Source organism: Bos javanicus, chromosome 19 (genome assembly GCF_032452875.1).
Source record: "Bos javanicus breed banteng chromosome 19, ARS-OSU_banteng_1.0, whole genome shotgun sequence".
Taxonomy (NCBI): Eukaryota; Metazoa; Chordata; class Mammalia; order Artiodactyla; family Bovidae; genus Bos; species Bos javanicus.
The window spans coordinates 57,763,039-57,788,794 of record NC_083886.1 but is presented as its reverse complement, the minus strand read 5'-3'; the positions used below and the strand labels follow the sequence as shown (position 1 = coordinate 57,788,794).

At 41.7% G+C, this 25,756-nt stretch overlaps 1 protein-coding gene across 2 annotated transcripts; it reads right to left on the bottom strand.

The window, feature by feature from the left end:
- Positions 1-730: 730 nt before the first annotated feature.
- On the bottom strand, positions 731-9,436 carry SUMO2 (small ubiquitin like modifier 2). Of its 2 annotated transcripts, XM_061392871.1 has the most exons (4): positions 9,253-9,436; positions 7,513-7,644; positions 3,280-3,351; positions 731-1,194 (listed from the first exon to the last, which is right to left on the bottom strand). In XM_061392871.1, the coding sequence occupies exons 1-4, from the start codon at positions 9,271-9,273 to the stop codon at positions 1,132-1,134; spliced, it is 288 nt and encodes a 95-aa protein (XP_061248855.1). In that variant the 5' UTR covers positions 9,274-9,436; the 3' UTR covers positions 731-1,131. The 2 variants fall into 2 exon arrangements, with proteins under 2 accessions (XP_061248855.1, XP_061248856.1); XM_061392872.1 differs by lacking the exon at positions 3,280-3,351 and having other exon boundaries at positions 9,253-9,412.
- Between the last annotated feature and the right edge of the window lie 16,320 nt (positions 9,437-25,756).

The window sequence follows — 25,756 nt, the reverse complement described above, 5'->3', positions numbered from 1 at the left end:
TATACATTTGAATTTAAAAACTGTAGTGATCTGCATATTTAATTGCTATAAGAATGTATATATATAAGTAAAAATGTTTTCTGTCATTTAAGATCCTTAAATAAGGAACAAAAACTCTATTTTAAGTTAGGGAGTATTTACCATGAGACAAAATGAAGATGAGAATGGTGAAGTGTGATACATCAGCAGAGTCAGCAAAATCAGAATTTTTTTCCTAGCTTTGTGTACTAATCAACTCTGCCTCAGGTAGTGGTTACAGAAAAGAATACTTACAGAGTAAACCCACAACACTATGACCCAATTTTTTGCTAGTAAAAGTTGCGTACTTGGAACTGACTAAACTTTCTGAATGGAGGCTGAAGCATTCCTTGCTAGTCATTTATGTAACTTTGTTATTCTTTGTTTTGCATTAGTCTGTCAGAAATGCAAAGCAGCTTTATTTCTTCCTTAAAATGTTACTTTTAGCAGGCCTATTCAGGTCATGTTTTCCTCTAAACTTCAACTTTCTATTTAATATTCCTCAGAATAAAGAAAACAGCTCATTTTAAACAAGAAGTTTATTTAAACAACAAGACGCTTGACTTGAAGGGAAAACTATCTAGGATTCATTTCTTTTAGAGTTATCCCTACTTAAAGACAGATTGCCCTACATGTAACAGCTACGTACAAAAAAGTTATAAAATTGTCCTTGGTTTTACAATGATAAATGAAAAACATTAAAATTCTCCAATCGAACAAGGTATGCAAGAATTTTTATGTTGTTCTTTTTTTTGTTAAACAGTGAGAGCAAAATAACTTACTGGAATATAAAGATAGAGAGCTGATGAGCATGCCACTAATGGAGAAAAGGGGGTATTTTCACAGAATCAGTATTTTTCCCCATCCCATCTCCATTTGATGTCGATCAAAACATACCATTGGCCATTTAGTTAAAAAAAAATGCAATATGCTTGTGCACATACACCAGTTACTTTATGTACAATAAAGGAATGGGGAAGGGGAAAATGAAAGAATAGAGAAACTATACTGTAGTAGTCAGGATGCGGTGGAACCAAATTGCGGTTTTCTAATTGAGAATGTCTTCTTGGTCTGGAGCAACAGAATTCTGGAGTAAAGTAGCAGGTTCCCTTTTTAGTAGACACCTCCTGTCTGCTGCTGGAATACATCAATTGTATCTTCATCTTCCATCTCCAACTAGCACAAATGAGAAAAAATAACCCACCATTGGTTACTCAGTTCTTAAAATGTTTTAACTATCAGACTTAAATATCCTGAATGAGTTCTACCCCTTCCAGTGTCATTTCCGATGTCCCACAGCTTAAAGTAGCATTAGACTTAGGTTTGAATAATTTTTCACTTGGTCTTTTTATTAACATTATAGAAAACTGAGTTTTAAGTTAAAAAATGAGTATGACCATGAGTTAAATAATCTCATCTTTCATTACTTCAAAGTGATGTGTATGAAGGCTCTCAATGCAATGTTTAGATGAGCAAAAACCTGGAAATAACCAAATTATCAAAAACCCAAAGAAATATGGTACATGCATACATGAAACACCATGTAGCTATTATTAAAGAATAAGTAAGATTTACACATGCAGAAAAGAAAATATCCCTTAGACACAGTATTAGGCTAAAAAACAAATTTAAAAACCAGGCATCACATACAATATAGTATTACATTTGTATACATATTTTTAATTTTGTGTAAATGTGTGTACAACAGGAATATATCTTTGCCTATATACAAAACAGTGGTTACCACTATGAAGTAAGGAAAGGCATATGGGAAAAACAGACTTGTTGAAATCAAAAGGGAACTGTTGTTAATGAAGTTGAATCATAGTACAAGTAGGGCTAAAGTATTAAAATATTAAGTCTCAATTCTCTATTTGTAAAATGGAGATCATTCAGTTATAAGAATTCAGTGAGTCAAAGAAAGTATCTAAGAAAATGGTTAAGTGCATTAACAATTATACTGCTGTTAAAACTGGCTGCTAAGATGTTCTAATTTATACAACTCTGCTACTTAATACTGGAAGAACAATTCTAAAATGAGTCAGTTTTATTCTAAAACAAATTCAATTCCAAATACTAAAATGGTCAATTCCAAATTCAATTTGAAGATTTTATAAATGCAGTTGTGAACAAACCTTCCCTAGGTTTAATTATTTGCAGTTACCATAACAGACAAGTTCCAGAACTTTTTGGTGGTGGGTGAGAGTTTCAAAAAACAGAAAATACATTATCAGAGCCCAGCATAATGGTTTAATTCTTTTAAAACCATCAAAACTGGTCTTCAGCCTATCTACTAAAATGAAACTACTGAAATGTTTTTAAATTTTATAGTGAAAGTTTAAATGCTTTTGAAGGATACAGGAGAGCTTTTTCTCTCATTCAAGAGAATTCAGCTCCTCCTTGTGGCTACACACTATAATTGCTTCTTAGAGACTCACCAACAGAAAATAGACATGTGAAATTTTTGAAGATTATCAACAAAAACAAAATCTGGATGTTCTGTTTCACTCATATTTATAACTTCCTACTTTTTATGGGGGTGATAAATTCAAAAGTACAAGGGGTCCAATTTAAATTTCTGCTGTCAATTCCCCCCCCCCCAAAACTGGAAGTCTTAAATTGAATTTCAGAAGGTAAAAAGAAACAAAGACAAAAAATGTCTGCTACAGAAGGTAGCCCAGTCGATTCCTTACAAACTGACAGATTAATTGAGGTTATATGTAGAGATTAAGGGATCAAACAACTAAGGGTTTGGGAACAGACCTACTATCAACAGCCTTATGAAACATAAGCTATCAAGAGACTTGCAGTTACAACCACTAGATTCCCTTCAGTTCAGAAATATATGTAATCAAGACTTCAGGAGGAGCTAAAATGGCTACAACAGCCAATCAATCACTTGTGAGAAACCCTGAGTATGATTTAGAGTTGCAGCAATGAAAACAGAAGGAAAACAATAATCTGAAGTAACAGACAGGAATTTTAATTATTTTCTTCCAAATGATGCTTGCAAGAGGAAAACTTTGATTAAAATAAAATGACCTACTAGCTTTACTAAGTGATAAGTAGATATTAAAAAACCGTTGACACTTCGTGAATTTATTCCTGTTTTTTCTTTTTATTCCCCTTTGGCCGTATTTTACGTAGCTTTGAACTCTGGTAAAGAACTATACTCCAATGACTAGAAGTTCACAAGTTAACAAAGCTGCTCAGAAAATTATGGACACATTTGTTCTCAAGTTAGCACAAAGAGATTTTTACCTGTGCAGGTGTGTCTGTTTCATTGATTGGCTGCCCGTCAAATCGGAATCTGATCTGCCTCATTGACAAACCCTGGACAAAGCGTTTAAACGCAATAAGAATGCAAAGAAACAGTTAGGATTATGTTAAGATTTCCATACTGGTTAAGTGATTTGGGGTGATTTTTACTTTCTCTAAACTCTATAGTGTTTTTCATTCTATTACTAGAGCTTAACTAATAAATTCTATTACTAGAGTTTACCTTCAAGAAATTTTTATGTGCATTTAAGGAGATAAATGAGCCGAAACATGCAACTTTCTGCAAAGGGGACTCCAATGTTTAACTTATTCAAGAATTACCTACCTGTCACAGGGGTGGGAAAGGAGCAAAACAGTGAAGCTGTTGGTAACTGCAGCCACATGAGAACAAGATAGAAAATAAAGTATCTTTGGAGGTATGCTATGGATATATTAACTAGAAAAATAGCTTTCTTGGAAGTGTCTTACACAAAATCATTCCTGTATCATGCACAAATTATAAACTATAACTCTTGTTACACAAACTCTTTGCTTTAGTATTTAAGAGAAAATTAAACTGAGTTCCTAGGACTAAAAATATTGAGATCAAGTATTCTACAAACACTCGGTTAACATCTGTATTCACTTATTCAACAAGGATTCACTGAATTGGTCTTTAAAACTACATGTAACATACTGCTTCCTTTAAAACTCTAGTCTTGACACATACCACCCACTTCCAGACTAGCCCTTGTCTTGAGGAACACAAGCAATCCCCCACTAGGTAGAGGAACACAAGCAATCCCCCACTAGGTAGGTGACAGCCATAACCTAATTCATTCCTCATGACTTTCAAATTTAGTTTGTGATTACACAAAGCAACCAAGAATCCAATGCCAAGCCATTACTATTATTACATATTTACAAACACTAGATTGGAGACGATTGCTTCAACAAAACACTAAGCACCTTTTATATGCCGTGTTCTTCCCTCACTACATCGACTGATAAGGACATAAGGTCAACGGTGTGACCATTCAAATTAAGGAGGGGGGAGGGGAAAGGCAGGGCCAGGAGAACACAAGCAAATTGTACTCCTTTATTGCCACCTTTTTATGCTTTTCCTTATCAATAAAAGCTCTTATTTTGCTAGAGATCAAAAGTCCAAAATTCAGGAAATTGGCTTTTAAGATTCCATAAACTATGTAAAATTAAACAATGAATTTATACTAAACCAGTACTTGGTTTTCTCTTATGTATAAATCTCAACATTGAGCTTTAATTGTGCCCCAGAAGAGCTGTGTGAGGCTATCTCTACATGTTCCCACTTCTTCATTTCACAAAAATGAACTGGACTAAACCAATTATTCTGGGCTCTCTGAAACCATTTGACACCCTAGAAAACAACTAGGGTTGGGGTAAATTTATACTAAAATGGAATACTATGCTCTCAGTCATTTAGCTGAAGGACCTGTGGCTGATATAAAGTGGGCAAACTAATTCTACATGTGAATGAAAAACTTATTTAGAAACCAACCTCTAGAGATACTAGTCTGAATCTCTATCATTTTATAAACATTTGAAGACATTCTGTAAGCCAGTATTGGTCCAGGATCTATCTAGACAAACAGTGAACAAAACAGCCCTATGCTCATGGAGCTTACATTTTAGTGCAGAGACAGGTAAATACAATAATCAATGAAAAAAACATCAAAACAAACAAAAAAGAGAACTGAGTGAACAAGGGCACTTGAAATCAGAGAAGTCCCTGAGGTAGTAATCAAGCGTAGACTAAAAATGATTGAGAGCTCAGCACTATCAAATAGAAATACAGTGTGAGCCATACATGTAATTTTAAGTTTTCTAGCTGCCACACTAGAAAGTTACAAGTAAGTAAAAGCTTAATAAAAATGTTTTAACTCAGCATAATTAAAATACTATCACTTCGACATACAATCAACATTTTAACAAGTGAACCTTCTGTCATGCCGAGTCTCCAAAATCTGGCATTTATTTTACACTTTGCAGCACATCTCAATTTGGACTAGCCACATCTCAAGTGGTAATCGGTCACATACGGCTTGTGGCTACTGTACCGGGCCAAGTTTAGACAGAGAACACAATTGGGTGATGGATTTTGAGTTATGTTACATCATCAATGAAGATCCTAAGGTTTCGGCAACTAGATGTAAAATGATGCTATTTACTGAGTGGGGACACTACAGAAGAATCAAGGGTCCTCTTTTGCATGTTTAGTCTGAGATGCCTAGTAGGCATTCACTTGGACTCCTCCAGAGATCCAATGCCAAATGAGTGCATAAGAAAGTAAATATGAGCATTCAATTAAAACCTTGATAGGAAATTCTTGGTCTTCTTCCTCACCTGCCAAAAAACTTAAGCTCTGCAAATTAGATGGGAAAAATACTGAGTTTTTTTTGAAATAACATGTACCACACTTAAAAAGCAGGGACTCAGTCCTCTTCCTTAGAACCAGAGAAATCACTTGCAAAGTAAACAGGGACCTTCTGTCACTCAAACCTTTGAGGTTTCCCCCATTTAAGAGGAAAATGGGAATAAACATCTTTCCAAATTCTTCCTGGATATTATCTTCAAATCCTATTTGCATTCCAACGGATATACAGTAGAATTATATTCTTTATGGATTGCCAATGTTTTTTCCTCTAGTGCAAAGAAAGAATGGCCTCAATACCCCATCTTATGCCTAATAACTGAGAAAAATCAAAGAAAACTTTAATCTGGGCAGTACAGATTTATTTTAACACAGAAGGAAAACTAAAAAATCCTTGATTGACCCACTAACTGACCTTATATTACAATTCCCTATAAAAGGAAAATCTGGAATACAGAGGATGCGCTTTACTTTTTCTGGGACACAGTATAATGCCCCAGTTTATATGCATCTTGCAAAAAAAAATACGTAAACTTAATCTAGGGGTAGACTCATGGGTATTCAATGTATCTTTCTCTAAGTTCAAAAATTTTCAGTCCAGTTTTAAATGAAAGCTAAAATTTAATAGTAATCAGAGAAGAGTTAGGCATGATACGCAGAGGATTTTGTTAAAAGGTACCAAATCTAAGCATGAGTTTCTATTTTGTATAAGGTTGTGCTACATAAAAGTTCCACCTTTTAAAGTTCCCCTGTAACCCGAAGGGGTATTATTGCTGAAATACTGTATTCTTTAGCATAATTAATAAGTATGTATTTACTGTTACAGGATTTAACCAAAATGCTTCAAATAAAAGTACACTGAAGGGCGTATCTTGGTAAAGAATTATGAAAAAGCTTACCTATATAAAAAATTATAATCACAGTATTATTATATAAGTAAATTAGGCATAAAATATTCAAACTTGAAGTCTTCGGTTTCTTTAAGAAGCCTTTCAATGTCATAAAGGAGACCCAAGTATCAATTCGAATTCAATCTCCCAACTTGTAGAGGCACCCCTCGAAACTTGTAGATTCTAACTTTATTTTGAACCTATTTTTAGGAGGTCAATGTGCAATGTAGATAAATTGTTTTAATCTAACAGAATAATTTTCCAAACTTTTATATGTTATTCACCCAGGGTAAAGTAAGAAAAATACTTATTGTTGGATTAACTGATCTACTAGTTTCTGCTATACTTGCAAAAGTCAACTTTAAAGTTGCCTTGTAGTATTATAGACTCAACATCACAAAAGGAAGCTTCTTTGTCTTAAAGCTTACGTTTACCTCCTAGCATCTGTTGATTTCTACTTCCTCTTCTTGATGTAAAAAATTTACTATTTTCTGAGTAAAATTCAAATGTCTTTAATATAGCAGTGTTTACGCCTGACCTCTACTATTAGTGTAAAAAGAAAATATTACAATTTTACATGCTTCAGAAAACTTGCAATGTCCTTAAACGTACATTTAGTTTTATTTCCAAGTTGGTTAAAATACTCGAAATAAACTGTTTCAACACAAGACAAATTTTAAATTGTCAAAAAAGAGCCTGACAAGAATGCATTATGGCACAGAATCAGAATCATGTATATTAACCATCTTAAGGGGTTTCATGAAAAATCAACAAAGTGTATGATAAAACTCTGACATGTCAAGTATGTAAGTGTATATATATATTCTACCAAAAACAATCTATTGTCATATTATGCTGGTTTCTATTTCTCAAGAAAATGTTTGTGTTTTTTAAAATCTGTTTTATTCAGAGGAAGTACACATGTCAGCTCCTCACCTGTCGTTCACAATAGGCTTTCATTAGTTTACTAAGTGGTGTATGCCTCTTAATCTTAAACTGCACCACAGAACCATCCTGCCCCGCCACCTTCAAATTAATATGATCGTTGTTCTCAGTCTTGACTCCTTCCTGTTGAAGAAAAAAAAAAAATTTAAGTATAATTTGGAAAATGTGAAAGACAAACACCTTTTAAAGCAACAGCCCAAGTCACTTCAGAAATCAACAGGTTTCTCATTCTGTATGACAACAGGGCATACAGCTGTTTTCAGCTGCTGAAATCAATCTGAAAGATGAGAAATCCTGAAGCAACAATATTAAATAGCTGTCGCAGAAACAGAAAAGCAGCCTACCTCCAATACTATCAGTATCAACGATCGATTTTTAAAGATGTACCCTCTTCGATTTACTGCAATGCCCTTTTGATTCTGAGTTTTAAAAAATGACATCTCCCAAAATATATCTTTGCTCTAAAACGATTAAAAACAAGCATCCTTTCTCCTTTTAAAGTGCTTTGAGTACACAATACAAGAAACAAAAATCTAGAGCTTGCAATTCAAAACTCATCACAAATCTCGTTAAAAGTTAGCAAATTAACTTCACCAACAAATCTCAAACTACATTAAACAAACAAACACACACCTAACTGAGGAATATCCTTTGATTCTCTCGGAAGCAACAGTAATAACTCAGAACCACTATTATTGTTAGCCTCTATGAGCAGCTTCATTTTTGTTTATTTTTAGTTAAGAGCTTTTTCTCCACTCCCCTCTGTTGTCATGAGTCAAATGCACAGTTTTATTCCGAGTCTTCCTTGTAGATTTCGACAAAATCTGAAGTTCACCAAAATCAAGTGCAGAAAGAATTCTGTAGTCCCTAAACCACTTCAGAAGGGAAGGGGATGGCGGGAGGTGGGGGTCACAAAACAAACCAAAAGAAAAGTCCCGTGTGCCAGAAAGAAGTGTGCGCCCCAGTCCTCCAGGGAAAAGCCTGGTGCCTCAAAACTCACGTTAAAAAAGTTAAGCCCTGCAAAGTCTCTCTGCTCGTACATTTGCCTCCAACTTCTCCAAACCACATGGTCTCGGCAAGCTAAGGGTTACTTGGCACCCAGGGAAAAGCCCCTGCCCATTCTGACAAAAAATGTGGGAAATACTCCCCGGGAATCCCCCAACCCCTGCCCCTGAAGACGGCCCGACAGGCATCCGGCTTCCAGCCCATCGGCAGCCCATTGATTCACCCCGAGCCCTCAGCCGGCCAGTGCGGCCAGGGGCAGGGGTCCCCAAATGCTTGCGGCCCCCACCCCCGAGCGGGGAAGCCCTGGGCCGAGGGAACTCCTCGCCACCGCAGAGGCGGCAACACCCGCCCCGGCGCGGGGTCCGCCGAGGGTGGGGACACCGCGCGCCCTAACGCCCCTCGTTACGCGCGCCCGGCCAACCGGGCCCGAGAAGCCCCGCTCGCGGCCGGTGGGCCCGCGGGTGTCCGCGATTCGCCCGCCCAACTCGCGCCCGGCGCGCACTCCGAGGCGGCCGGGGGCGGGGGAGGGCGGCGGGGCCTCCTCCCGCGCGGGCGGGAGGAAGAGGGGAGGGAGGAAAATGGCGCGGAGCGCCGGGGCCTGAGCCGCGGCCGCCCCGTGGGGGGCCCGGGAAGGCGCGGGGAGCCCGCGGCGGGCTCAGGCCGGACCCCGGCCCGCGCCGTGACCCCGGCCGCACGGCGAGGCGCGGAGGCCGGCGCCGAGCTCACCTTGGGCTTTTCGTCCGCCATGGCGAGCGCCGGAGTCTCCTCAGCTGCCGCTTCACAAAAGAGGTACCAGGTCCGCACGGAACGAGCACACAAGCAGCACCAGGAGCGGCAGAAGAAGGAGGCGGCAGCGGTGGAGGAGGGAGAGGGCGCGCGCACGTCGTGCGCTCCCTCCCCCCACCCTGCGTGCGCGAGCCCGAGTCACCGAGGCTCCTCATTGGTTGCTGCCTCGCGGGAGCGCGCAACGCTTACATAACCACCCCCAACCCCCGCCCCGCGCCGCCCCGGCCTGGCCCCGGCGCCCGCCAGGCCGGCGGGAAGAGGCGCGGACACGCGCACGCGGCCCGCCGCGGGGGCGCGCCTGACTCTGGGCGGGGCTGTATTGTCCTCCTTCTGTGGTGGAGCTTAATCAAAATGGCTTCCAGCTGGTCCTCGGTGGGGACAAGGAGGCTCGAGGCCTAGACGTGCGAGACAAGCTGGGGAAGGCAAATTGACTAGACGAGGCAGAGGGACCCAAAATCAAAGCCCCAGCACGAGGTTCGGGGAAAAGAACCTCTCATTTTGTGGCCCAAATGCAGCTTTCCTCTGGATGAGAGGAACATCACACTTCCTCTCAGTCAGCCTCTCATCCCTCGAATTTTAAAGCTTCAGCCTCAGCCCACTTCCCACTAGGCTCGTGCTTTAGTGCTTTGACTACTTCTGTCCTGCTGGAAACCTCCTACTTTGACTAGCTGAGGAAAAAAGGTTCAGCCTACAAACTCCTTACTCATGGCCTGGCTCCCAACTTCCCAGAGGATAAACAACATCTATCAAAGAAAAGTACCAGATATCTATCTTCCAAATCAGTCGATCATTTTGTCCGTCAGTTTCACAAATGGAAGTAGGTCCTTCGCATCTTAAGAACAACCCTGACATCTGTGCCCTGCTTCTCTCCATAGGGTTTATTGATTATTTCTTTTGTCCTGTATTTTCCTCCACTCCCTGGTTAGCGTAGAAAAAGATTTTCATTTCTAGTTCCATCTAAAGTTAACACTGTATCTCTGTCTGTTCTTGGCCCAACATCTTGAAAAAAATGTCCATGCCAGCTGTCTCCACTCCCTCACCTCCCACTCACTCCTCAATCCACTGCAATCTGGTGCTGTCCCCATGGCTCCACTGAAACTGCTCTCTCCAAGGTCACCAACGACTTTCCTGCTGAATCCAGGATGCTTCCCGGTTCCTCACTCTTTGAACTCCCTCCCTGTGACTTTGGGTTGTGACTCTGGCCTGGCCTTGATCCCTTTGCACTTTTTTTTTTCTTTCTCAGCCCTTCCCTTAAATGTTCCTTGGATTTTGTTCTGAACCCATTCCTTTCCCCATTCTGTTAACTCTTCTGGGATGATTTCATACCACTTCTATTACCATCTATTTGCTAATGATTCCCAACTCTAGATTCTAATCCAAATCTTTCTCCAAACTTCCAGCCTATAAATCCAACTGACTTCTGAACATCTCCACTTGAATGTCCAGTTCAGTTCAGTTCAGTCACGCAGTCGTGTCCGACTCTTTGCAACCCCGTGAATTGCAGCACGCCAGGCCTCCCTGTCCATCACCAACTCCTGGAGTTCACCCAGACTCAAGTCCATCAAGTCAGTGATGCCATCCAGCCATCTCATCCTCTGTCGTCCCCTTCTCCTCCTGCCCCCAATCCCTCCCAGCATCAGAGTCTTTTCCAATGAGTCAACTCTTCACATGAGGTGGCCAAAGTACTGGAGCTTCAGCTTTAGCATCAGTCCTTCCAAAGAAATCCCAGGGCTGATCTCCTTCAGAATGGACTGGTTGGATCTCCTTGCAGTCCAAGGGACTCTCAAGAGTCTACTCCAACACCACAGTTCAAAAGCATCAATTCTTTGGCACTCAGCCTTCTTCACACTCCAACTCTCACATCCATACATGACCACAGGAAAAACCATAGCCTTAACTAGACAAACCTTTGTTGGCAGAGTAATGTCTCTGCTTTTCAATATGCTATCTAGGTTGGTCATAACTTTCCTTCCAAGGAGTAAGCGTCTTTTAATTTCATGGCTGCAGTCACCATCTGCAGTGATTTTGGAGCCCCAAAAAGTAAAGTCTGACACTGTTTCCACTGTTTCTCCATCTATTTCCCATGAAGTGATGGGACCGGATGTCATGATCTTCGTTTTCTGAATGTTGAGCTTTAAGCCAACTTTTTCACTCTCCACTTTCACTTTGACCAAGAGGCTATTGAGTTCGTCTTCACTTTCTGCCATAAGGGTGGTGTCATCTGCATGTCTGAGGTTAGTGATATTTCTCCCGGCAATCTTGACTCCAGCTTGTGTTTCTTCCAGTCCAGCGTTTCTCATGATGTACTCTGCATAGAAGTTAAACAAGCAGGGTGACAATATACAGCCTTGACGTACTCCTTTTCCTGTTTGGAACCAGTCTGTTCCATGTCCAGTTCTAACTCTTGCTTCCTGACCTGCATACAAATTTCTCAAGAGGCAGGTCAGGTGGTCTGGTATTCCCATCTCTTTCAGAATGTTCCACAGTTTATTGTGATCCACACAGTCAAAGGCTTTGGCATAGTCAATAAAGCGGAAATAGATGCTTTTCTGGAACTCTCTTGCTTTTTCCATGATCCAGCGGATGTTGACAATTTGATCTCTGGTTCCTCTGCCTTTTCTAAAACCAGCTTGAACATCAGGAAGTTCATGGTTCACATATTGCTGAAGCGTGGCTTGGAGAATTTTGAGCATTACTAGAGTGTGAGATGAGTGCAACTGTGCGGTAGTTTGAGCATTCTTTGGCATTGCCTTTCTTTGGGATTGGAATAAAAACTGACCTTTTCCAGTCCTGTGGCCACTGCTGAGATTTCCAAATTTGCTGGCATATTGAGTGCAGCACTTTCACAGCATCATCTTTCAGGATTTGAAAGAGCTCAACTGGAATTCCATCACCTCCACTAGCTTTGTTTGTAGTGATGCTTTCTAAGGCCCACTTGACTTCACATTCCAGGATGTCTGGTTCTAGGTGAGTGATCACACCATCGTGATTATCTGGGTCGTGAAGATCTTTTTTGTACAGTTCTTCTGTGTATTCTTGCCATCTCTTCTTAATATCTTCTGCTTCTGTTAGGTCCATACCATTTCTGTTCTTTATTGAGCCCATCTTTGCATGAGATATTCCCTTGGTATCTCTAATTTTCTTGAAGAGATCTCTAGTCTAGAGGCACCTCTAACTCAGCCAGTCTCAACTAAAATTCCTCAATTTACTTTTCAGACCGGCTTCTGTCTTTCAAGTTCTCAGGTCACTGTATGATGCGCCATTACAACCATAACATTGCTTTAAGCCAAAAAGCCAGGGGGCATCCTTGACCCCTTCACACACTTCCCATACAGTCAATCCCCAGGTCTTGTCTATTCCCCCTTTCAAATACCTGTCAAATCTACCTACTTCTTGCCTATTCTACCTACCTACTTCTTTTCAGCCTCTGTCCAATCTTTGCTTCCCTGGTGGCTCACGCAGTAAAGCATCTGCCTGCAGTGCACGAGACCCAAATTCAAACCTTGGATTGGGAAGATCCACTGGAGAAGGGAATGGCAACCCATCCAGTATTCTTGCCTGTCCAGTCTTTGGGGTCTATTCCATTTGCTGAGCTTTCCAGCTGGTCCTCCAAGGTGAAGAGGAGGCTTGAGGCCTTAGATGTAGGACAGGCCAAGAAAAGCAGATTGATTCCGGGCAGGCGGTGAAAGCCTAAGTTCAACTCAAATCTCTCCAGGGCCACTGATCTTTTGGTTTTAAGTTGTGTCCCAACTGCGTTTGAATAGTTAAGTAAATCAGAATCATCTAAGGTGCTGCGTTTTTTGTTGTTTTGGTTTTTGGCCACAGCATCTAGGGGTATGCAGCATCTCGTTCCGGACCAGAGGTTGAATTCAAGCCCCCTGCAGTGGAAGTCTGGGAGTCTTAGCCACTAGACAGACCACCAGGGAAGTCCCTAAGGCGCTAGTTTAAATGCATATTTTCAGGCAGTATGGCTCTGGGAACCCTCTTTCTTAAGCATTTTCCCCCCTTAATTTTTGGCTGTGCCATACAGCATGTGGGATCTCAGTTCCCTGACCAAAGATCAAACTTGTGCCCCCTGCAGTGGAAGCGAGGTGTCTTAACCACTGGCCGGCCAAGGAAGTCCCAAGGGATCCCTTTCTTAACACGCTTCCCTGGTGATTCTTAAGCACACTAAAGCCCCAGAACCCCAAACCATTCTAAAAATAAAAACAAAATCAAAAAAAGTTTCTGCCACTCCTTGGTTCAGTGGCAATCTTCTGCCTTATGGGATACAGTTCAAAATTCATATAAGACCTACAAAGCCCTTTGAGAGCTAATCCAGGCTCATCATTTCCTCCTCAAAATCTGTGCTTCAGTCATAATCAATTACTTGGGGTGTCCTGAATGTACCTGCTCTCTCTCAACTCTAAGCTTATGTGCATTTTTGATGTGTAAAGATACACTGAATGACTGACTAATTGAAACCATCACTGTGCATAAGATCCTGTGCTAGGATAATTTTGTCTGGGGGTGTGGGGGGATCAGACTGCAGTAGGGAGGGGAGGCAATATACAAGCAGTGAAAGGAGAAGAGAAGCAACTGCACTGTGTCAGGCAGTGAGTAGGGCTTTACTAGTATTAGTTCTTTTCCTCCTTTTACAAACCTATCCAAGTGTATTAGTATTTATTTACTCCTGAGGCTCAAAAAGAGCTAATAATTTGCCCATTATCACACATCTGACAAGTAGTGTTGACTGAGCTCCTATTATATGCCAGGGAATGAAGGAGTTAGGTACTGTGCCAGTTACTGTAGAGAAAGAAAAAGAGGTGCTATCCTTGCTCTCCTGAACCAAGGACTGTTTTGTTGTTGTTCAGTGGCCAAGTCATGTCCAGCTCTTTGCAACCCCATGGACTTCAGCACACCTATCCTTCACTACTTCCCACAGTTTGCTCAAACTCTTGTCCGTTGAATTGATGATGCCATCCAACCATCTCATCCTCTGCCACTCCCTTCTACTTTTGCCTTCAATCTTTCCCAGTATCAGGGTCTTTTCCAGTGAGTCAGCTCTTTGCATCAGGTGGCCAAAGTATTGGAGCTTCAACTTCAGCATCAGTCTTTCCAATGAATATTCAGGGTTGATTTCCTTTTGATTGACTGGTTTGATCTTGCAGTTCAAGGAACTCTCAAGAGTCTTCTCTGGGACCACAATTCAAAAGCATCAATTCTTCGGCACTCAGCCTTCTTTATGGTTCAGTTCTCATATCCATACATGACTAACACGACTACAGGAAAAACCATAGCTTTGACTACACAAACCTCTGTCGGCAGTTATGTCTCTGCTTTTTAATATGCTGTCTAGGTTTGTCATAGCTTTCCTTTCAAGGAGCAAGCATCTTTTAATATTTTTAAAAATATTTATTTATTTGGCTACACCAGGTCTTCCCTGGTGGCCCAGCTGGTAAAGAATCCGCCTGCGATGTGGGAGACCTGGGTTCAATCCCTGAGTTGTGAAGATCCCCAGGAGAAGGGAAAAGCTACCCACTCCAGTATTCTGGCCTGGAGAATTCCATGGACTATATAGTCCATGGGGTTGCAAAGAGTCAGACATGACTGAGGACTTTCACTTCACATTGTTGGGCTTTCCTTGTAGCTCAGTCAATAAAGAATCTGTCTGCAATGCAGGAGACCTGGGTTCAATTCCTGGGTCAGGAAGATCCCCTGGAGAAGATGGCAACCCACTTCAGTATTCTTGCCTGGAGAATTCCATGGACAGAGGAGACCGGCAGGCTACAGTCTATGGAATTGCAATATTCGAACACAACTTAGCAACTAAAACCAAACACCAGGTCTTAGTTGCAGCATGTGGGAACCTGCATCGTAAGTGTGGAGTCTTAGCCACCGGACCACCAGAGAAGTCCCTGATCCCAGGTCTTCTATTGCCATCACACATCTTCCCAGGCTTATAGGATGGCAGAACCATCAAAGAGGAACATGTCATGTCAAACTTAGACTCAGTAAAATGTGGGGGACTCCAATAATCAAATGGTTGTTTAGTTGTTAGCTTCGAGGTAACAGGGGGGTCCTACAACATCATCCCCCCTTCTAAAGTTCTGCTAAATTACAAAAATCACCTTCAGGCAAAGGAGCTTTATAGAAAGTCATTACGTGTATTCAAACATGTGAACAACACATGTTCCAATGACAAACTGGAGTTCTGTGAGCTGAGCCTAGGCAATCTACTAAAACTGAATACTGAGAGTCTCTGCAACTGCCAGGGGAAACAAACTGTGAAAAATATAAATTTCCCAACATTAAGATTTTCCCTCTATCTTTTCCATAGGAGTGGGAAGTTTGTGGGGAGGCTTTGCGCTGGAAAAGGGTGTTTTGGGGAGAGAAAGTACATGGAGTAATATACATCGAAAAACTGGCAAACGTTAATTGAGTGATTACTATGTGGGGATTCTGTGCTAAGCCTTTAATCCTCACAAAGCCTGTATTATTATTATTCCCATCTTGCAGGCGAAGAAACTGAGACGAAGAAAGTTCAGGTAACTTGGTCACCCAGCTTGAAGTGGTAGATTCAGTAGACCTGAGACTTCTGACTCAGAGCCGAGTTTGATTACTGCAGGATTGCATCCAGGCCGCAGTGGAAGGCCTCAGAGAGATGAAAATGTGCAGGAAAAAAGTCCCAGAATAGTAGTGGGAGCACAAGTTGTTTTGACTTATTTTTATATATAAAGTTTTATTTATTTTTGGCTGTGCTGGGTCTTTCCTCTAGTTGCAGAGAGCAGGGGCTACTCTCTAGTAGCAGAGAGCACAGGCTTCTTGTTGCAGTAGCTTCTCTTGTGGAGCACAAACTCTAGGGTGCTCTAGAGTTTGTGCTACATGGGCTTCAGTAGCTACAGCATGTGGCTCAGTAGTCGTGGCACACGGGCTCAGTTGCTTCACAGCATGTGGGATCTCCCTGACCTAGGGATTGAAACTGTATCTCCTACATTGGCAAGATTCTTTCCACTGAGCCACCTGGGAAGCCCCAGGAATAATGAGTATTCAATTCCTGAATACTGCAGGAAATCTGAAGACAGCATCACAGAATCTTTCGTGGAAACCTTCCAACTTTCTACCCTTGGATCATGGCAAAGAAGATGGGACCCAAGCTTGCACCAGCAGTCAAAGCCAAGAAGCTGGTACATTTCACTTTAAATGTATCAGCTGGAGCATTAAATGTAGGGAAATATTGTTCCATTTCACAATACAATCGCTGAAATTTTTCTATTATAGTATAGTTAATTTACAATGTTATGTTAGTTTCAAGTGAACAGCAAAAGTGATTCAGTTATATATGTGTATCTTTTTTAGATTCTTTTCTGTTATAGGTTATTACAAGGTATTGAGTATAGTTCTCTGTGCTATATAGTAGGTCCTTAATTGCTTACCTATTTTATACATATTAGTGTGTATGCATGCATTAGTGTATATATGCTAATTCAAAACTCCTGGTTTGTTCCCCCTCCTTGCTATTCCCTTTGTTAACCATAAATTTGTTTTCTATGTCTTTGAGTCTATTTCTGTTTTGTAAGTTCAATTTGTATCAGTTTTTTAGATTCCACATGTAAGTGACAGGCTTCCTTGGTGACTCGGACAGTAAAGAATATGCCTGATATATTTGTCTTTCTCTGACTTAATATGATAATCTCTAGATATATCCATATTGCTGCAAATGGCATTATTTCACTATTTTTTTAATAGCTGAGTAATATTCCATTTTGAGAATTATGGCTCAAAATTCTCCAAGCCAGGCTTCAGCAATACGTGAACCGTGAACTTCCTGATGTTCAAGCTGGTTTTAGAAAAGGAAGAGGAACCAGAGATCAAATTGCCAACATCCACTGGATCATGGAAAAAGCAAGAGACTTCCAGAAAAGCATGTATTTCTGCTTTATTGACTATGCCAAAGCCTTTGACTGTGTGGATCACAATAAACTGTGGAACATTCTGAAAGAGATGGGAATACCAGACCACCTGACCTGCCTCTTGAGAAATTTGTATGCAGGTCAGGAAGCAAGAGTTAGAACTGGACATGGAACAGACTGGTTCCAAACAGGAAAAGGAGTACGTCAAGGCTGTATATTGTCACCCTGCTTGTTTAACTTCTATGCAGAGTACATCATGAGAAACGCTGGACTGGAAGAAGCACAAGCTGGAATCAAGATTGCTGGGAGAAATATCACTAACCTCAGACATGCAGATGACACCACCCTTATGGCAGAAAGTGAAGAGCAACTCAAAAGCCTCTTGATGAAAGTGAAAGTGGAGAGTGAAAAAGTTGGCTTAAAGCTCAACATTCAGAAAACGAAGATCATGGCATCTGGTCTCACCACTTCATGGGAAATAGATGGGGAAACAGTGGAAACAGTGTCAGACTTTATTTTTTGGGGCTCCAAAATCACTGCAGATGGTGACTGCAGCCATGAAATTAAAAGACGCTTACTCCTTGGAAGGAAAGTTATGACCAACCTAGATAGCATATTGAAAAGCAGAGACATTACTTTGCCAACAAAGGTTCATCTAGTTAAGGCTATGGTTTTTCCTGTGGTCATGTATGGATGTGAGAGTTGGAGTGTGAAGAAGGCTGAGTGCCAAAGAATTGATGCTTTTGAACTGTGGTGTTGGAGTAGACTCTTGAGAGTCCCTTGGACTGCAAGGAGATCCAACCAGTCCATTCTGAAGGAGATTGCCCTGGGATTTCTTTGGAAGGACTGATGCTAAAGCTGAAACTCCAGTACTTTGGCCACCTCATGCGAAGAGTGGACTCATTGGAAAAGACTCTGATGCTGGGGGGGATTGGGTGCAGGAGGAGAAGGGGACGACAGAGGATGAGATGGCTGGATGGCATCACTGACTTGATGGACTTGAGTCTGGGTGAACTCCGGGAGTTGGTGATGGACAGGGAGGCCTGGCGTGCTGCGATTCATGGGGTCGCAGAGTCGGACACAACTGAGTGACCAAACTGAACTGAACTGAATATTTCATCACTGAACATTAATATTTACATTGCACAAACATAACTTAATGAATGGTCCTGTAAGCTTTTTGAGGGCAAGTATTGTCACTTTTCAGTTTCATAGTCTCTGCAAATAACAAGTTCCTGAGAGCAAGCGTTGGATAAACGTTCACTGACTGACCTTCGCAATAGTAACGTAGTACCTGGCGTGAGAATACCAGAAACGCTTGATTTAGGGTTCCTGCAAGGTGTTGTATCAGGAATGCAATCTCTACACTGGTACGACAATTGCAAGTTCTTCTATCCTGTGAAACGCTCCAGTCCTACTCCTTTGTCCATTACTGGATTCAGGAAGGATCTGTTGTGTTTCTAAGATGAACAGAAACAAACTGAACAAAGTTTATATTTTGCAATTGTGCCAAATAGAGATAATAGCTGTACTCTTCAAGCTCCTCTCTGTGACTGGTTACTCTCACCCTAAGGTAGGGAAGGCAGAGTTGGAAGGATGGTTCTCAAAGGATGGTCCCTTGGGCAAGCAACATCACTTGGGAACTTGTTAGAAGTACAAATTAGAATAGATTCAGGCCCTAGCTCAGACTTACTGAGTTAGAAGTTCTGGGGAAAGAGTCCAAGAATCAGTGGCTTAGAAAGCCCTCTAGATAATTCTGAAGTTTACTAAAGTTTGAGAACCACAGGGCTAGAGCAGCTTTAACTCCATTTCTCAATTGAAGTCTTATGTACATTAGTATGGCTATAAAGATGCTTGCTCCTTGGAAGAAACGTTATGATGAACCTAGACAGGATATTAAAAAGCAGAGACGTTACTTTGCCAACAAAAGTCCATCTAGTCAAAGCTATGGTTTTTCCAGTAGTCATGTATAGATATATACATGAATTATATACATCACCCAGGAATTGATGCTTTTGAACTGTGGTGTTGGATAAGACTTTTGAGAGTCCCTTGGACTGCAAGGAGATCCAACCAGTCCATCCTAAAGGAAATCAGTCCTGATTATTTGTTGGAAGGACTGATGCTAAAGCTGAAACTCCCAACACTTTGGCCACCTGATGTAAAGAACTGACTCAGGAAAAGACCCTGATGCTGGAAAAGATTGAAGGCAGAAGGGGATGACAGAGGATGAGATGGTTGGATGGCATCACCAACTCGATGGACATGAGTCTGAGTAAACACCGGGAGCTGGCGATGGACAGGAGGCCTGGTGTGCTGCAGTCCATGGGTTTGCAAAGAGTCAGACACAACTGAGCAACGGAACTGAAGTGATGGCTATAAAACAGGTTTTTTACAAAATGGCCTTATTCATGTATGTGTGCATATATATCTACATTTGTATTTAAAATATTTATCAGTAAAATATTTTTTAAAGAACAAAAAATTTTAATTCACATTCCCATAAGGCAACACTTAATTCCCAATCCTTATCCACATGTAAATTTCTTCATATAATTGTAGGAAGTTTAACTTGGTCTTAAATTTTTAAAAATTTTAAATTACGTGGTAAACATGCTAAAAGGTAACGTTTTCTTTTTTATTTTTTAAAAGCATTTATTTGGCTGTGTCCAATCTTAGTTGCAGCACACAGGATCTCTGATCTTCAGTCTTCACTGTGGCAGGCAGGTTCTTTTTTTTCAGTTGTGGCATGTGGGATCTAGTTCCCTGACCAGGGATCAAACCCCAGCCACCAGCATTAGGTTAGGGCTACCTGGACCACCCTATTTATTATTAATGGTTGTCTGAGGAGGCCTTGCAAATAGCTGAGAAAGGCAAAAGAGAAGCAAAAGGCAAAGGAGAAAAGGAAAGTATACCCATCTGAATGCAGAATTCCAAAGAAAAGCAAGGAGAGATGAGAAAGCCTTCCTAAGTGAACAATGCAAAGAAAGAGAGGAAAACAATAGAATGGGAAAGACTAGAGATCTCTTCAAGAAAATTAGAGATACCAATGGAACATTTCATGCAAAGATGGACTCAAAAAAGGACAGAAACGGTATGAACCTAACAGAAGCAGAAGATATTAAGAGGTGGCAAGAATACACAGAAAGTGAAAAGGGAAAGTGAAAGTTGCTCAGTTGTGTCCGACTCTCTGTGACCCCATGGACTATAGTCCATGGAATTCTCCAGGCCAGAATACTGGAGTGGGTAGCCTTTCCCTTCTCCAGGGGATCTTCCCAACTCAGGGAGCCAACCCAGGTCTCCTGTATTGCAGGCGGATTCTATACCACTGAGCTACTTGGGAAGCAGAAGAAGTATACAAAAAAAAATCTTAATGACCCACATAACCATAATAGTGTGATCACTCACCTAGAGCCAGACATTTTGGAGTGTGAAGTCAAGTGGGCCTTAGGAAGTATCACTATGAACAAAGCTAGAGGTGATGGAATTCCAGCTGGGCTATTTCAAATCCTAAAAGATGATGTTGTTAAAGTGCTTCACTCAATATGCCAGCAAATTTGGAAAACAGCAGTGGCCACAGGACTAGAAAAGGTCAGGTTTCATCCCAATCCCAAAGAAAGGCAGTGCCAAAGAATGTAACTACGCGCAACTGCACTCAATTCACATGCTATTTATTATTAAATAGGCCCTATTTATTATTACTGATTTTTTTTCCAAAAAATTTAAAAACTCTTTACTGATTTTGTTACAATATTGATTCTGTTTTATCTTTTGGTCCTTTTGCCACGAGGCATGTGGGATCTTAGCTTCCCAGCCAGGAATCAAACCTGCACCCCCTGTATTGGAAGATGAAGTCTTAGCCACTTGACCACCAGGGAAACCCCCTATTTATTATTATTATCTTTTGGCTCCACTTAAGGGCTTGTGGGTTATTAGTTTCTTGACCAGGGATTGAACCTAGGCCCTAGGCAATAAAATTGCAGAGTCTTAACCACTGGACCACCAAAGAATTTCCAAGATAACTTTTTTCCAATTGTGAGAGTAATAATACACACTCTTGTCAATATATTTTTCTGCATAAATAGTGATAGCTTTTATTATTGTTTTTTACAAAATTGAGAAAATTTTTAATTACACTTCATTGTAGACTTCCCTGTTGGTCCAGTGGTTAAGAATCAGCCTGCAGATGCAGAGGACAGGCGTTCCATCTTTGGTCAGGGAAGATACCACATGCTGAAGGGCAACTAAGCCCAGTTTCAGAAAGCTGAAACTACTGAGCCCACGAACCACAACTACTGAAGACTGGGGCGCTCCAGAGTCGGTGCTGTGCAACAGGAGAAACCACCGCAAAGAGACGTCTGTGCAGAACAACTGGAATAGAGTAGCCCCCGCTTGCCACAAAAGACCTAGGGCAGCGAAAAATTAAATAAATAAAATTTAAAAATAAGACTTTACTGAATTTTATCTTTATAAACATTTGCTATAATTACCTTTTCCACGCGTGCATGTGCGCTCACTTGTGTCACACTTTCTGCGACCCCATGGACTGTAGCAAGCCAGGCTCCTCTGTCCATGGGATTCTCCAGGCAAGCATACTGGAGTGGGTTGCCATTTCCTTCTCCAGGGGATCTTCCCGACCCCGGGAATGAATCGGAGTCTACCTGCATTGGCAGGCAGATTCTTTACCACCAAGCCACCTGGGAAGTCTTATCTTCTTTCTTTTAATTACCTCTTGCTATTGCTGTTGCTATTTGCTAAGTCACTTCAGCCGTGTCCGACTCTGTGCGACCTCATAGACGGCAGCCCACCAGGCTTCCCCATCCCTGGGATTCTCCAGGCAAGAACACTGGAGTGGGTTGCCATTTCCTTCTCCAATACTTGTCTTAACTCCTCTATTTCTTTTAGCTACTCAATTTTGTGTTGCGCCTGTTCAATTCAATCATAGTGCCTACAACTGGGTACAAATCAAATTTCATTTACAAAATATACATGATAATGCCTCTCTGGATGTACATTTACTGCAAAAAGGAAATCTTTAAAACTTTTAATTACCTCTTAATGACTACATAATCCTTCTCTAACTGTGAGACATTTCTTACTTCCCTTTTTTTGGCAACTATTCAAATGTCTCTTGATTATTTCCTGGAAGTGAATTTATGTGAGGAAAAAGAAGGACTTCCGTGGCGTTCCAGCTGTTAACACTTCGCCTTCCAATGCAGGGGGTGCAGGTTTGATCCCTGATCAGGGAGCTGTGATTCTGCATGCCTTGGGGGCCAAAACACCAAAACATAAAACAAAAGCAACGTTGTAACAAATTCAATGAAGAATTTTAAAATGGTTCACATAAAAACATGTTAAAAAAAATTTCTTGACTTTTCCATGCTCTTATGTCTTTGTAATTCTTCTGAATAGGTGAATATTTCATTGATATTAACTATACTAACTAAGCTGTTCCTCTCTTCCTGTGGTTGAATATCTATGCCAGTAGCTCTTAAAAGAAGTGACTTTGCCCCTGAGGGGACACTAGGAATATCCAGAGACTTTTTTTCCCCTTCCAGTTTTAATGAGATATAATTGACACAACGGAACTATACAGAATAATGACTTACATGTATCATGAAATGAGGACCCCCGTAGGTTTACTGAACATGTCATAAACATACAAAATTAAAGAAATAGAAATTGTTTTCCTTGTGATGAGAACTCAGGATTTATTCTCATAACAGCTTTCATATGTAACATACAGCAGTGTTAATTACATTTGTCATGTTGTATATTACATCCCTATACTTACTTTGGAGAAGGCAATGGCACCGCACTCCAGTACTCTTGCCTGGAAAATCCCATGGATGGAGGAGCCTGGTAGACTGCAGTCCGTGGGTCACTAAGTCAGACACGACTGAGTGACTTCACTTTCACTTTTCGCTTTCATGTACTGGAGAAGGAAATGGCAACCCACTCCAGTGTTCTTGCCTGGAGAATCCCAGGGACAGGGGAGCCCGGTGGGCTGCTGTCTATGGGGTCACACAGAGTCAGACACAACTGAAGTGACTTAGCAACTTAGCAAGTACTTACTTATAACTGGAATTTTATATCTTTTGACAGTCTTCATCCAGTCCTCACACCTACATCTTCTAGAGACTTGGTTGTCACAACTGTCAAGGGTATTATTGGCATCTACTGAACAGAGGTTAGATTCTGTTCAACAGCCTTCAGTGAACAGGACAGCTCTGTTTTGTCACTCAAGTTACTTTTTTTCTCAGGTCTTCTTCTGAGGATGTTTTTTCCTTCTGGTCTTTCATGTTTACCAGAATATTTTTTTTTTTTTTTTTGGTCTTATATTGGAGTACAATAGATTAATGGCCTTCCCCTGGTGGCTCATTGGTACAGACTCCACCTGCAATGCAGGAGATGCAAAAGATGCGGATTCGACCTTGGGTTGGGAAGATTCCCCTGAAGAAGGAAATGGCAACCCCTCCAGTATTCTCTTCTGGGAACTCCCTTGGACAGGGGTGCCTGGCGGGCTACAGTCCAGAGGGTCACAAAGAGTTGGATATGACTGAGCAACTGTACACACACAGTTGATTAGCAATGTGTTACTTTCAGGTGTACAAAGTGATTCAGTAGCAAAGTGATTCAGTTATATGTATACATGTATCTATTCCTTTTCAAATTCTTTTCAGAATAATTTTTTTCTGGAGGAAATTAGACATTTCTATCAATGTCTTATTAAGCTTGGGATTTCTTTGGAAGGAATGATGCTAAAGCTGAAACTCCAGTACTTTGGCCACCTCATGCGAAGAGTGGACTCATTGGAAAAGACTCTGATGCTGGGAGGGATTGGGGGCAGGAGGAGAAGGGGACAACAGAGGATGAGATGGCTGGATGGCATCACTGACTCGATGGACGTGAGTCTCAGTGAACTTCGGGAGTTGGTGATGGACAGGGAGGCCTGGGGTGCTGCGATTCATGGGGTCGCAAAGAGTCGGACACGACTGAGCGACTGATCTGATCTGATCTAACTTCACTTCTGATGCTTTAAAAACTTTCAATAGAGCAGCTATAATAGCCAGTTTTTAAAAACTCATTTATCTGCTACTAAGAGTTTATTTTACATTTGGAAACTATCAGGCTTCTTTTCACCCACTAAAAAATGGATATGACTGTAATTTCTCATAGCCACACCAATGGTGTCAAAAATGCTCAGATCAGAGAAACTTTGTGAAACATTTGGAAAATGCAACAAGACATAGATGGTAGAACAGCGTGGAATTTTGTGTGAAACTACATTAAATTTCATCCTATGGATGGCTGACTTCAGAGATACAGATTTGAGTAAAATTGTGATAACCACAGGATTTTTCTCTCTCTACTAAAAAATGTATATCTCAAAAGAACAAACTATTGGGGTCACAGGGTTTTCCTAACATTCCAAGTCATCTTATTTCTACTATTCAAATAGGTCGTTGAGAATCATCTCAGTGAAGGAAGTGCTTCCCCAAGTAAATTACTGAAAATTTGTCTTATTTTCATATCGAATTTCTTTTCTAAATAATAAGAGCTGCTACATTTTCAGGCACCATTTCCAAAGGTTTAAGATATCGAATTAGCTCCAGCTTGTTAAAAAACAAACAAAAATGCTCTTATTTGGAAATTCAGAACCAATAATATTCTCTTCTTTGTATGTCTATGCATTTGTAAATATGGCACTCACAAAATAAATAACTCCTTTAGGTCACCGAAGCATTTTTGAAGTTTTCCATAACAAGACCTGGGATTCGAATTCCCTGATTTTTTTTCCTCCTGCTTTTCTTTGGTGAGATAACAAATCAGTTGTTCAGTCGCTAAGCCGCGTTCGACTCTTGCGACTCCATGAACTGTAGTCCGCCAGGCTCCTCTGTCCATGGGATTTTCCCAGCCAAGAGTATGAGAGGGTTGCCATTTTCCTCTGTAGGGGATCTTTCCCACCCAGGGATCGAACCCGCGTCTCGGAATTCTTGACCACTGAGCCACCTAGGAAGCCCATAACAAATCAGTATTTGTGTTCAACTGAGCCCAGGGTCTCCATTTCCCAGCTGTTTCATCTGCATCAATCTCGTCCCCTTCGTGCCTCTGGAGCCTTTTGGGGTAGGGGCTGGTGACGAATACCTTCGTACACAAGCCCGATGGACCAAAGGGGCTCCTGCCATGGAAAAAGCAGCGGCGCCGACGACGCGAGCCTGCAGACCAAGGCGCGGGGAGGAAACCCAGGCTCGGCAGAGGTGGTGAGCTCGCTCCCGCCGGGGCCAAACCGCGCGCTCGCCCTCGGCCGCGCACGCGCAGCCGCCTCCCCGCCGCTCCCGCCGTCCCCGGGGGGCCTTCTCTCCGCCCGGCTCAGGGGTGTCCGCGGCGGCGCCGGATCTGGCGAAAGCGGTCCCGTGAGGGCAGGCCGCCCCTGGCGCTGCCTTTCCCGTTCGTGTGGTCGAGGCCAGAAGGAGGGGCGCGTGCGGAGCGCCGCAGAGGGGTGGCCGTGGCTCTGAGGAGAAGCCCTCGCCGCGGCGGGCGGCTGGGCC

Bases quoted from the DNA above. Each gene is read 5' to 3' on its own strand.
- SUMO2 (XM_061392871.1), bottom strand. From the start codon at position 9,273: ATGGCGGACGAAAAGCCCAAG. The intron at 3,352-7,512 runs GTGAGGAGCTGA...CGCTTTGTCCAG, and splicing joins AAGCCTATTGTGAACGACAG to GGTTTGTCAATGAGGCAGAT. The intron at 1,195-3,279 runs GTAAAAATCTCT...CATTTGTGCTAG, and splicing joins AAACAGACACACCTGCACAG to TTGGAGATGGAAGATGAAGA.